Source organism: Pyrus communis, chromosome 5 (assembly GCF_041283825.1).
Source record: "Pyrus communis isolate YQ-2024b chromosome 5, ASM4128382v1, whole genome shotgun sequence".
NCBI lineage: Eukaryota > Viridiplantae > Streptophyta > Magnoliopsida > Rosales > Rosaceae > Pyrus > Pyrus communis.
In genome coordinates this window covers 9,003,217-9,017,585 of record NC_142569.1, presented here as the reverse complement: position 1 = coordinate 9,017,585, position 14,369 = coordinate 9,003,217, and the positions used below count along the sequence as shown (strand labels likewise).

Here is a 14,369-nt window from a genome sequence, read left to right as displayed (position 1 = left end):
TTTCTTTCATTTTCTTTTATTTGAACCGTTACAGTTAAAATATTTTAATATTTTATATTAATTTTTTTATACAAAAAGAAAGATAAAATAAAGAATATGATAGTAGGGGATGAAAAGAGGAGGGATAATAATTTTAATCTCTACTAATTAATAAAACATTCATTTTCAATCAAAATTTTATGAAATTACCAATTTAACCCTGTAATTAAAACAGAACATGAATAAGAAATATATGACAGAAATGTAATTTCACATAATCAAATTTTGCTTTTATTTTCAAAATCTCATCTACATGTAATTCTAACATATCTCTAATTAAAAAATAAAAAAAAAACTTCTCACTCTCATATTCTCTACACTCCCTTCCTCTCTCCTATTTCAAAAACAAAAATATAAAAAATTTTCTCACATACTTTGTGTGTGTCTATATGCTAGTTCCGAATATATAAGTAAAAGGAGACAGGCTCGGCATGGTGACTTGGCGCTTTGGAGAGTAGCTGTGCGTACGTGGCGCCCCTGCAGGCCTCAGCGGGCAAACTGCCGCGTGGCAGATGTCCACAATGTTAGTTGTCATCACTCTCTCTCTACTTTCTCTCTCCTCTTTATTTCACTTGATTAATCACGGGAAATAAATAGTAATTAATTATTTAACAAAAAAGAAATAAATAGTAATTAATTATTTATGTGCGGAGGACGAAAAACAGAAAGCCGCGGCGCTGGCGTTCCGTATATGCCCCTCAGTTATCGCTGAAATTGCGGACTGACCGGATCACTGTTACTGTGTCGGTTGCAAATTAGGAGTCAAGTAAAATTGTAAAAATAAAACAAGCAGAATACGGGAAGGGTCTTTGTGGTAACGGGTATCCAACATAGACAAAACGGTCAAACCACCATAATTTCTCTCTCTCCACTTTTTTATCTTTTTAATATTTTATAATTTAATTTTGTATTTTTTCTAAACCAATCCAAACCCTAAATAAACCCCACCGTCCAGCCTTGCCAGTTGCCACCTCTATTGCATGCCCTTTTGTTCATTTCCTCCTCTCACTCTCTTGTTCTCTCCCTCGCCTTAAAAGGCACCAAAAGCCCCTTTAAAATAAAAATCCAAACAAGAACCACTACCAAACTCCATAACGCTTCGCTCGCGCTCTCTCTCTCTCTCTCTCTCTCTCTCTCTCTCTCTCTCTCTCTCCACATATCTCGACACACCAATTTGCAAACCGAAAGAAAACGTTTCCTCTTTTTCCTCTGCTTTCTTCTGCCTCCTTTTTCACCATTAAAATCATGGCTGTTGAAGCCCGGCATCTCAATCTCTTCCCTTCCCAACTCATACCCAACAGGTACTTTTCACAATCTCTCATCTTTTTTCTATGTGTTTAATCATCTGGGTCTCTAAATATTGATGTTTTCGGGAAAAAGCCTGATGGGTTTAGTGCCATTTTTTTATTTTTTTTACAGGGACATGATGAATCCGATTCAGGGGAACGGAAATCTGTACAATACCCAGATTGGGTACGGAGTGCCGTTTTCCACCGGAGGAGTGGCGGCGGAGGCTCTGCTGCCGACGTACAACTCCGTGATCGCCGATTCCATAATGCCACCGAAGACCTGCGCCATGAAATCCGACAGTGGCCTCACCTACAACGTCCCGATTCCTCTCCCAAGAAAGCGGTCCAGAGACTCTGTTACCAACGGCATCAGCCCTTCGTTTTCGTACCCGGCTCCGCCGTTAACCAACTACAAAAACTGCGACCCCTTCTCTTTTCTCGGCGAGGACATTTCTCTGCACGTGCAGCAGCAGCAGTTCGACGTCGACCGTCTCATTTCCCAACACGTACGTACCCAAATACAGAGCAAAGAAATTTGACGGATTTGGACCGATTTGGCGTTTGATTATTTGATGGGTATTTTTGTATTCGGTTTTATTGATCTGGATGGCGTTTATTTGATTTTACAGATGGAGAAGGTGAGATTGGAGGTCGAGGAGAAGAGGAAGCGGCAGGCGCGGCGGATAATGGAGGCGATTGAGGTCGGGATGGCGAAGCGTCTGAGGGCTAAAGAGGAAGAGATTGCAAAAATGGGGAAACTGAATTGGGCGCTGGAAGAGCGGGTCAAGTCGTTGTGCGTAGAGAATCAAATATGGCGCGACCTGGCTCAGACCAACGAAGCCACCGCCAATGCCCTCCGCACCAACCTCGAGCAGGTCCTGGCTCACCATGCTAAGGACGACGACAACCGGCAAAACGACGCCAACGCCGCCGCGCTCATGGACGACGCCCGGTCATGCTGCGGAAGCAGCGGCGGGGACGAGGGTCGAAACGACGGAGTCGTGGGGTTAGACGGGTGGCGCACTGTCAAGGGTACTATTAATGCTAAAGCTGCGGAGGGGCATGTCGGGGATGAAGGTACAAGCGGGGCATGCAGGTCGAGTACAAGTAGGTGGTGCAGGAGTTGCGGGAAGGAGGAGGCCTGCGTGTTGCTTTTGCCGTGCCGGCACCTTTGCTTGTGCACGGTGTGCGGATCATCGCTGCATACTTGCCCCATCTGTAAATCCACCAAGAACGCTAGTGTGCATGTTAACATGTCTTAGATCAAATTAGTTTCACCTCCAAAAACTAAAAAGAATACAAATTTTAATCACTATAAATTTGTTTTTTTCCCTCCAATTTTGTCTTAATTTCTTTTATTATTTTTATTGTGAGTAATTTATAATTTTAATATTATTTTGTTATTAATCTTTGGGATTCATAGGTTGGTATCAAATGCTTGCATTAATTTGTTATTCATTTTTTTAGGTATAAATTTCACCCCACCCAAAACAAATCGTCGGTGAAAAATAGATTTGAGGGTGCAAATTTCAACCCATTCGATCTTTGTTTGCATTTTCTTTTGGTTTTTTAATCGAACAATTAGTTTTGGATAGAAAAACGGATAATGGGCGCATTTTAGCCTATCGCGGTGCACGTTAGCAATGCAGATGCGCATGTTAGCGACGGTAGTTCAGAGTTTATGGCACAAAGGCCGGACGTGTGTGTTTGTACGTATTTCGTCTTTCTTTTTTTCATTTTTTTTTATCGGCGGGTCCCGCCGCGCATCAACCCCTGCAGGCTGCCGCTAGTCTTTCCTAGACCAACTAGGTAATACGAAACGGAGGTGCGTCGCGGGGACGCGCGACTTCCGAAGTGTGGGGTCAACAAGGAAGGCGACAGGTGTGAGGCAAAAGCTGACACGTCGGACGTGCGCGCGCAAATGTTGCTGTGGCAAAATCACTCATCACTGCCTGCAAAGGGCCACTATTTCTGAAAAGTTAATAAAAAAATTAATAAGAGGATTAGTGTAAATAAATAATAAAAAATGGGGAGATACAGAAAAAGGGTAAAAAATCTGGGGAAAAGTTGGAAAAAGTCCAGGAGTGGGCAACATCATGGGCACAATCCAATTACTATTAGCATATACTTGTTGCGTAAGCGTAACCGAGACGACGACGTATAAGCACAAATATCGAGGACACATAAAAACTGTTGGGATTCCCGAAGCCCAGTGGTTGTTGAACGAGGCGTGTCCTACGAACGTTACTATGTGCCTCTCTCTTTGGTCCCTTTCATATTGCGACAAGAAGATAATCACATTGCCCTCTGCACCTGCCTGTGCCCCTATTGTTTTCCTATTTCCTTTTAATTATTTATTGCTAATTACTTGGTTTTTTTACGGTAAATTTGGAATTACACCTACGAATATTAGGGTACAGAAGGAAAAGAAGTGGGGGGTGTCCTAGTGAAGGGCGGCCTGCCCTGGATTGGAAGGTGAGAGTCAGTGGAAGAGAAATAAATGTCGTTTGTGCTGGATTTGGCGATGCAAAGCCATTGGGTTTTGGGTAAATTGGTAACCATAAGTGGTCCACCTTTGTGTAGGTTGGTACGATCCTCCGTCTAGATGTTCAGTCTGTAGGGCTAGCTCATACGGTGATGAATTAGGTCAAGGATTCGATTTCATCCAAACCGATCCAATCCGATCATAGTGATTATCAACTATAACATTATGTGAATCGTCATATCAGCAGAATTCTATTGATTCGATACGTTGAATAGTTCTGTAAGTCATAAGGATTCAGTTTTTCTCTTCGTTGAAACGTCTTACATATTAGGTTGATATAATTTAATCAAGAATTGGAACATTACCCTAAAATTGGGTTTTGCCAAAATTAGAAAATTATAATAATTAAGAGATGAGGTTGTACTTGCTTGGACATGGGGTTATGATGAACGTGAGGGGCACGTGATGCGTGGGTGGTGTTTTCCTTTTCAAGATGTGGGGAAAATAAATTGAATGATAAGATACGCAGTGTGGGAAAGAATTGTGAATTATTCATTCCCCCTCTCATCACCCACGCCAGTGATCACCTCTTGTGGGACTCTTGGAAATTAAAATTATGCTGCCCAAATATTTTAAATATTATTTTTGGGGTCCCACCACATAAAAAATCAAAATTCAAGCAAGGAATTACGTATCTGATTTTACATGCCGATATATAATTTTATTTTTTATATGCAAGTTATATAATTGGGTGGGTCGATGACATTATGCTTTGCTGTGTTTAGCATGTTTGCATATTTTTATGCAAAAGCGAAATTAGTGGCTAATTAACCTAATTAAGATTTGATCAATCACAAGCTCCACCAACCAAACTCGGATTGCCATTAACTTCTTTTTTTATTTTTTATAAATCAAATACGATATTCATTTCATTGAAAAATTCGAAATACGTTCAAATTACATGAAATTAAAAATATTTCAACCCGATCGAAGGGAAAAAGAGTCTCGTGCACGTGCACCAATATATTTATAAATTAGTTCTGTCATCGAAAAAAAAAATCACTTATTACATCAGGATATTCTTTAAACCAAATTCTTCTATCAACCAATCGTAGCCCACCCTTGCTAATCTGTGTCCGACCTATTCGGTTCCGTCGGCATGTGGTTGAGCTTTGTATGAGGAAATGAATTAATGGCATCACCATTAATTTTCACACAAAAAGATTAAAAATAAATTTTATCAAGAAATTATTATGTAATTCTAGAAACGTAATCCATCAAGTGGAATTACGAAAACGTGGGAGTCAATAACAACATAAAGGTGTCAATCATCTGGAAACGTTGGCTAAATTAAAGGTCCAAAACGACAACCAAAAGAAAAGGTCAACATATAATTATACTAAAGAAAATAAAAAATTAAGTGTGTTTTAATTTTCTAGTACAGCAAATTGATTTGGAATTTTTGTTTGAGCCCCATAAAACAATTATTGCTAATACCGCCCCTCTGGCCTTCGAACAATAATTCTCTCCATTATTTTTGTCCATGGGAAAAGACAAGTTTGAAATAGGCATCCTCTAACCTTTGCTTTTATTTCTTCGTTTTTTATATTTTGACCCTTGTTTTTTTTTTTTTTTTTTTTTTTGTTTTACATTTTTGTTTTGGTTGACAACGGAGCTTAAATGTCCAACAACCAAAAATTACCATAACACAGGCCTAAGGATTTCAACAACGTTCGTCACTAAGAGATGTCGACAAGAGGCAAAGCTTCATTAAAAATGCTAGAACAGGCTATAATCGAATTAAAAATGGTTAAGTTAACAATGTTGGTAGTTGAGTTTTCACAAGATAGACTTTAGGTTAAATCCACTTATTTGTGATACGACCAATAATATTAAAGTGACCTTCTATCTGAAGTAGTCGTGCACAGAAACTTTTCAGCTTCGGTATCATTGTTTCTCTCTTCACATGATAAGTCACGCAATGCGAAAAAAAGTGATCAAAATAATGAACCAATAATTAATGTATCGAGTTTTTTTTCTCCAATAATTAATGTATCGAGTTTTTTTTCATCTTTCTTGTTATGGATGTGGGGTATATGAGAATTTTAGGATATTGAAGGTTCCAACCTAGCTACACCCTTGTATAATACCGAGATTCGAGTTCTTGAGTCGAGTTACTTAGAAGTTTATTCATATTGCAACACATGCACATCACACGCTCTATACGTTTTAATATCTTATTAAACTCATAACACTATCCACACCCACGTACATAATTACCATGTCACACATAATAATCTTGGTTAAGTCACAAACAAACTTTAATTTTCAATACCTTTCTCGGCTTTTTGGTTAAGATCAAGTGTAGTATTTCATACATTGGGTATGTGATCCATAAAATATTTTCCGTAAGTTTAGGATGAAAATTCAAAATGCCAAGGGCAGGCGGCTAGTATGTATCAATCAGTTGGGAATATCTTCTCCAATAGTGCTGGCCACCCTTCACTTTTATTCTACGCAGCCTGTTTGTTCCATTGCTATTACTTAATTAATACCAGTAATCACCCTTCACTTTTTTATAAGTCGGAAAAGAAAGGAAATATTACATAAGAATATCACAAGGTCACTAGATGCCAGCTAAATCTGCAATTAGCAACCAGTTATAAGAAGGAGGAGCTTATTCAAAAAAAAAAAAAACTGGACTCAAATTGCATGACAAACCCAAACAAGCTAAATGATCAGCAACAAAAAATTAAAAAAAATCCCAATAAATACGAAGAATTTTATAATACCAATCATGATGCACAAGGACACGACAATTTAGTTGAATTGGCCATCTTATACTATATACTAATAAAAAAATTAACTTTCGGAAAAAATCAATATATAATTTTGTTTTTTAATACACCATAAAATTAACGGATGAGAATTAAAAAAACAAATCGCATCATTTTATCATTTTTATCGAATCTATTAATATTTTAGTGCACGTAAAAATCATGTAGTATTTAAACCGCATGTTTTTTAGTACAACGATATATTTTACAATAAAGGGGTGAGGGGATTCGGCTAAGCCATACAACAGGCAAGCTAATTTGATATCGAATTCGTCATCTACGAAATACGAACCTAAAATATCCCACTCATAAATGAAAATGAATACCATCAAATGTTAATATCGAGTGACATTCAAACTGCACGTTAAAACGTGATAGCTCCAAAAATGATAACTGGTGAGACCGAAATTAAGGGCTGTTATTAAAAGGTGCCCCATATTGTTTAGAGGTTTTTGTTTCCGGTCCAATTCAAGCAATCAAATCAACTTCAAATTTGTCCTACTAATGGTCCAATTAGGAACCATATGTCCTAATTGCAAGACACAAATTATAAAATAAAAAATAAAAAAGAGAAAAAAAAGGCGTTAGGCCCCACGAAAACAGGTGCAAACAACCAAAATTAGCATTTAATTGGAGAGAGGGTAAAACAAAAGACATCACAAAAATAATGGGAGATTTTGTTTTGTGGGATTTGGATGTTGGGGCCCACGGTGGGGGATCTGGCAGATATCAGGACCATCTGTCCCTTTATGACCAGCAGCATGCCCTCTACAACACGCGAATCGGATTCCCACCCAGTTCGGTTTCCCTTTCCCTTTCCCTTTCCCATTTTTCTTTAATTTAATAATTTATTTTATCATTATCCTTGTAATACCTTGTCTATCTTAATTAATTAATTTGATTAAGTGTTGATGATGATGATGATTTAGTTGGATTCCGTATCAGCATGAGATAATAATTATTTATTTCCACGGCATTTTTCTACTGACTGACTAGTGTTAGTGTGGATGTGACAGATAATGATGCATTAATTTAGTAATGATGAAACACCTTTTTAATTGATTGTTTAATTGTGCAAATTGGACTTAATCCAAATTTAAAAAGGTGTTTCTGCCTAGGAATCTAATCAAAAGTAAGGGAACGTTGTACCTAAAAAAAGGAATTATTCCCTTTTTCGTGTGTATTCTAAAAGATTTATCTCCTTGTGACTTGTGGTGACAAAACGCACCCATTAGTATGGCCATGGACACAATTTTGGATATGAATTTGTGTTATATTGTTGTTTAATTACTTAGAGGTTATCTTCAAAGTAAAGTTGTATCCTTACTATATGATGTTTATACATGTATAAAGTGACGATGAGTTTACCGAGTTGTGTATGTATGATGAAGATAGTTAATTTTACTTTTTTTTTTTGTTGGAATAACACATTTCTTTGACGACCTGATCTTTGCATTAAACTCAAATGTTATATTGACGTCTAAATACCTCTCGATTTGAATCAAAATAACAATCAATTTCATGCTTTTGATAATCCACGATTAACTTCCTTTCACAGTACCCTACCAGGGGAAGTCGAATCCCACTGTCCACTTGAAAGAGAGATTTCATGAACCACTAGACGATAAAGACATACTTACATTAGAGAGAAATATAACATTTCAATTCTAAAAGTCCAAGTAATTCAATTTAACTGTTTGATAACATAACATATTATCACCAAAAAAACATTAGTATATGTCACTAACTATACAATGCACCCTTAAACATTTGGACAACTGTTTCCAATGCACCCTTAAAAATCGAACATAGAGATTGTACTTGCATATATGTTCATAAATAAACATTTGGCTGTACTTGTATGTAATTATTTGCGTGTTTGTATACTTTTCATGCCATCCACATGCAAATGATACAACATCAAAGACAATTTCATTCAATGGATTCATTTATTCATAGGGCAAGAAATTGACCCATTTGTTGGTTACGACGACTTCTCTGGTCCCATATTTAAAATATATAGAGAAGCGGTCATTAACACATTTATTAGCTAGTAATCTGAACCAATTATTTTTAAGTTTATGATTGAAATGTCTTCCTATAACCTAATACATAGGCAAACACAATGCTTTTATATAAAATCCTGATTGGAAGTAATTGACGTATCGTATGCATTTGTAATTTGTCCAAAAGAATCGAGAGCAACGTTACAAAGAATATTAGCTAAATAGGTCTCGTGTGGTGAAATTTCAATGACAATGCCGGTTGGGTTTTCAATTTTGATCAAGGAAAATAATTAGGTCACTCTCAATGATAAGTCAGACGGCCATCTTTCGTTGCCGTTGGGAAGACAAATGAAAAATGTCAATGAAAACTTTATTAAAGAAAAAGGAGAGAGGGAAGGTTGCCCTTGCTTGAATCATGGGAAGATATGGAAGATGGGAAGAGGGCAACTAACATATTGGCAAGCACAAGAAGTTTTCGGCTGATTTTCTTGGACTGTTGGTAACCAGCTGAAAGTGGAGGAGAATTAACAGTTAAACAATGAAATTTAATTAATGGGTTGAACAAATATATATTGGTATGGGTGTTGAGAAGTGTATTGAAAGTGCAGGTTAACTCTCTTTAGCTTAATGTTGGGTCAATTCAAGCTCAAGTAATTCCGTCATATTGCTTCAACTGGCAGGCTAATTGTGGGAAGCTAGTTTCTTTTTTGTTTTTGTTTAATAATAATTATCCTATTAGGTTTTTTTTCATTGCGAATGAGGTGAAAATGAGATAAGATATTTAAACTCTGGTCTTGGATACGAAAGTATAATTTTTTACCGTTAAAGTTACAATAATATTTGGACTTAGTCAAGCAGATCCATTAAAGGGACCATCTGCGTCCCGAGATCCTCCAAAAGATAGGAGAATGGATTGGAAGATCCCTATGCGGATCATATGGCAATATGGTATGAGATCCATTAGTGCACATTAATAGTCCGATGAAATGCATGCTCGACGTATCTCAGTAAGTGATGCTTGGTAGACTTCAACAACATTACTTGATAGATGTCAACATGCCTCGACAACACTGCTCGACAAATGTCAACAAAGGCAGCATGGCTCACTAGATGTCGATGGCTCGACAAAAGTTAAGATGTCAATCAAAATGCTTGATAAAATGCCTCAACGCTATAAATCAGCATTAATCTTACGAACTAGAAAAAAATTTATGTACACCATTAGGCATGATTTCTAGATCCGCCAAGTTAATTCCAATTAAGCTTACATAGAAGAAGAAAATGGACACATTTTCAAACCATAGGGTTGAAAACAAAAGATAGAGAGTTGACTTTACTATAAATTCCATTGTTTTTGGATACATATATACCATAAATTTCATAATTCAAAATCTTGTTTTTGTGAATTGTGACCCTTGTTGAAATTTCTATATGCTTTGAGCAAAACATGACCATATTCATCTTGATCAAATTCATTGATTAGAACATTAAAAATAAAACAAAACGTAACACATGATCACATTGAGGAATGATAATTACAATTATATCACGGGATAATTATGTATTGATTAAGATTGGTTTAAATATGGATTACACGGATGAAGCATCCCGGAGCTTAGTGCGTACTCATCATGCTGTAATGGGACCACCTTGCTGTATTGTACCATCATTTAGATTTATTCGATAGTGACTAACGACCATGTTAAACCCTTGATACAAGTTTTAATCAAGAGGATTAAGTACCTAATTATAAAATGATATTATCTTAGGAGATAATTGGGATTGTCAAAGATAAATTAAGTACTAATTAATTTTTGTCAAAAGGGCACATCTCACGGTCACGATTCATAAAGTGTTTTGCTTTTGGTTGAGTGCTGAGAATGCACATTGGACTTCTTCCAAGCTACCAAACCTCTAATTTTTTAAGAACTAGAATTCGCTGCTGCAAATTCAGCAGCAGCTGCTTACATCCAATCTTGATTGAGCATGTGCTCAGTTGAAATTGGATGTAAGCAGCAGTGAAGTTAAATCCATTTTTTAAACCAATATTTATTTTAATTAAATTTTTTTATTGTGATATACTAATTAGATTAGAATAATGGGTGCTACCAATTATGGAAAAGTGCTACCTATTACAGAAAAGTGGTCCAAAATATAATACAAATAATGTATATTATTTTTAACCGCCTTTACCCAAATGATCAACTAGGTGAATAATGGGGCACACATTTTATAAATGTCAAAGAGAGGGCGACAAACACGTATTTCTCCTTCCAATGAAAAAGATGTGTGATTAAAATAAACCTAATAAGATATCAACATTGGGCTGGTCTTGGTCCCCCAATTCCTATAGAATCACACATCAATTTCGTATGGGGTTCATGATCCATCCATCCCGACCTTACCTTGTTCCTCTCCCATCTGTTCATTGATGTAAATGCATACCAGATGGTTGCATATTTGTATTTTGTATGTAGGAATTGAATAATCAAATAATGAAGGGCATGCTCAACCAAGACTCATATGTCGACTATGAGGACAATGACACTTGGCCCAATGGGAATGGAATTCTTTTGTGGGGACTTCAAATTTTAAAAAATCACAATCGCTCTAAGCCGACGAAGGTAGGCTGCTGAAGTTGAACCAGGTTTCATCCCAAGAAAGATTAGATAAAAATAAGTAGAAGTTCGCATGGTTACGAGCAGAAGTAATTCTGACTAGTAGAGTAGTTATTATATTTAAGAGGAGAAGTAATTTCGACAAAAGTAGAGTAAATTTTTATGTTTACGAGCAAATGTAATTCCTAGATGAATAGTTTCGGCAGAGACACTTGCAAGGGCCTAACAAGTATCTACTAGTCCATGCTTGTGCTTTTTTTAATCTTTTACGTCGTTAGGAGTGAGACTTAGTGTAAAGGGATGGAGATGTGTGTGTGTGTCACATTTAGTTGTCCACTTTGGTGATACAAACCATATTCCAAGTTTAAGTTGATGAGGATTGAGGAGGGTGGGGCTGCTTAGTAATGGACGGTACAAAGCATGGGATATGGATCCAGTTAGGAGGGCGGGCATGGAGGCCATGATGGCAACCCAAAACTTTAACTCTTCCCCTGTGAAAAGGTGCACTCATCATGTATGTAAATTGCACCCACTCCACTTCATCATCTCAGAATTATGTTGCTTGGCTATTTCCTTCTTTTGTTCTTTCATCCCAACATGTATATTTTTTCAAACTTTGGACGATTAGGGACCCCCCACAGGGTCCTACACTCGCTTAAGAAAATTGATAGGACCTTGGAGAGCCTTGTCAAATTAGAATTTGAGGTGCATGGTCCCTGTTTAGCTTTACTTAATAAGCATGGAACACAAGTCTAAAAGGGAACCAAACCCTAATGAAACTTAGACTCACGATACTTTAGGGTTGTAAATTTTGTTTATCTCTTTACGTGGGGAAAATTCTGGTTGGATTTAGGGTTTTTGGGTGTGATGGATGGAAATCATGGAATGGATGGAGTAAATCTAAAGATTGAGACATTATTTATGGCATATTTGAATCCAGGAAGCCCCCACTAGGAGAAAACACAAGTTAAAAAGCAAGAAAAAAGAGCAAAAGGAGTAAAATAGTTGTATTTTGATTTGACAGATTGGTGTATGCCTGCAAGTGCAAACATCAGCCTCTTCCACTAGCATAAAATCCATGTGCTAAGACTGAAGACCGAGTCTTATTTTCTCATCACCCATTGATGATTATACATAGCAAGCGAGGTCATCGGAGATTATGGTTGCAAACCAAACCCTAGCTACCCAAGCTTGGCTAAAATCATTATGTCCTCTCTCTCTCTCTCTCTCTCTCTCTCTCTGTTGGTGTTGGTGTGTGCCCACTCAGCACTCACATCAAGCAAACATCATGAATCATTTTACTGGTGAGAACTTTTGCGGTGGTGCTCTAGTTTAGGCAACAAGGATTACATGCTACTTTAGACAAAGTACCCACTAATGGAACGGATGAGAGAGAGAGAGAGAGATGAATTTTCTATGTGAAAGGACATAATGCAGGCAGATGAAATAGATAGAAAGATGGGGTTTTGGAGTCTTTGGACGACTAGTTAAGTCTCTTGGCTTAAAATATATAAAGTGATTCTACGCAAGCATGATCTCTTTCATGAACCTAAAGAAAGTGATTCTACATAAGCACCATCTTTCTCTTTCCTTCCCACTTTTTACTATACACAAATATCATTCTCGCTCTTTTATACTTTATGATTCTAGAAAACTATCGTTATCCAATGTTCAATTTTAATCCAATAGAAGATGGTCATTTAAATTTTATTGTTGTATGTTGTCCTCCACTATTAGATTAAGATTGAATAGAAATGGATACAATTTTTTTAAATCATGAAATCTAAGACAACAAGACTCGTACGTATATTTATATAGAGATGGATATACAACCCCTCTCCTACTTTATGAAAGTTGCAGAATTTAACAATAGTGAGGTATGGGTCTTTTAATTTAAGGATCAAATCTTATTTTGCACCAAATAGTTTGGGTGAGGTTTTATTTCAATCTTTTACTTTCATTTTTTGTGATTTAACTCGTGTTTTTACTAAGTATTGCATTTCATGGATAATACGATAACTTTGGCGACTATTTATTTATTCTCTTTTTCGAAAGAAATGGAGCAAATAAACCTTTGTCTTTAAATTGATACAATTAGCAAATCATAAGGATAGTGAGAATCAAAATTATATAGACATAGGTGAAATTTGAGCCAGAGAAAAGCTAAGCGGACTCTCTTAAAAGTGGACTCTGTTTTATAATATTGACATGAGAATTGACGTTAAACTATGAGATAATAGAAACTCTGTGAATAATCTCACTTTCGAGAGAGTCCTCTCTACATTTCGCTTTGAGACAAACTACAGTGACCAAATTTGGCAAAAAAAAAAAAAAACCAAAACCATTATTTCGCCACATTTCAAGTTACACGCACTACCAGTGGAACCATAAGTACCAATTTATTGTCAGCTACCAAACCTTTTTGGTGGGTTGGAAGCTTTGCCTTATTGTACAAAGTAAAAATGGACCCATAAGAAACAACAGATCGAGACTCTGAGTTAAGATTTTGGGCCTGCTATTGGGCTCCACAATGAACCCTACTGCATGGAATAAAAAATGGGAAGAAGACGAAAAATAATTGGAAAGTGACTTGACAGGGAAGACATGTCCCACCACGTCATCATATACCAAACGAAACATGAATGATGTCTGCATAATGCCTTTGACACTCTAGTCGACGCAGATGTTCCAGTACACCAACACCATCATATATTATTGACACCAAAATATTCAAATTACTTTTTGCTTCATTTTTCTTCTTCCAATTGATGATGATGAACAGTCTACCGATACAAATGTCAACACAAAAACAAAAGAGAATTTAAAGCAAGCTTTCCAATGTGTCGCTACACTTTCCGTTTTATCGAATTTTAGATACGGAATTCTCTGCAGTGCTTCGAAACATAAGATAATTCAAATATTTAGATTTTATTGTAACTTTTGGACCAATGGATACGTCGGTCCTAGAGCGTGAAGTTACATATCTTTACATGCAATTTATATGAGATTTAGAGAGTATAATGTTAAATAAATTTCTTTTTTTTTTGTTTTTGCGTTTTTTATGAGAATTGTTATTGTCGCACTCCAAAATTTAA

General features: G+C 36.6%; 1 protein-coding gene across 1 annotated transcript; it reads left to right on the top strand.

Moving 5' to 3' along the window:
* Positions 1-1,005: 1,005 nt before the first annotated feature.
* LOC137725389 (putative BOI-related E3 ubiquitin-protein ligase 3) lies at positions 1,006-2,666 on the top strand. Its single transcript, XM_068464053.2, has 3 exons — positions 1,006-1,340; positions 1,459-1,834; positions 1,958-2,666. Exons 1-3 carry the CDS (start codon positions 1,285-1,287, stop codon positions 2,588-2,590), a joined length of 1,065 nt encoding a protein of 354 aa, XP_068320154.2. The 5' UTR covers positions 1,006-1,284; the 3' UTR covers positions 2,591-2,666.
* The last annotated feature ends 11,703 nt before the right edge of the window (positions 2,667-14,369 follow it).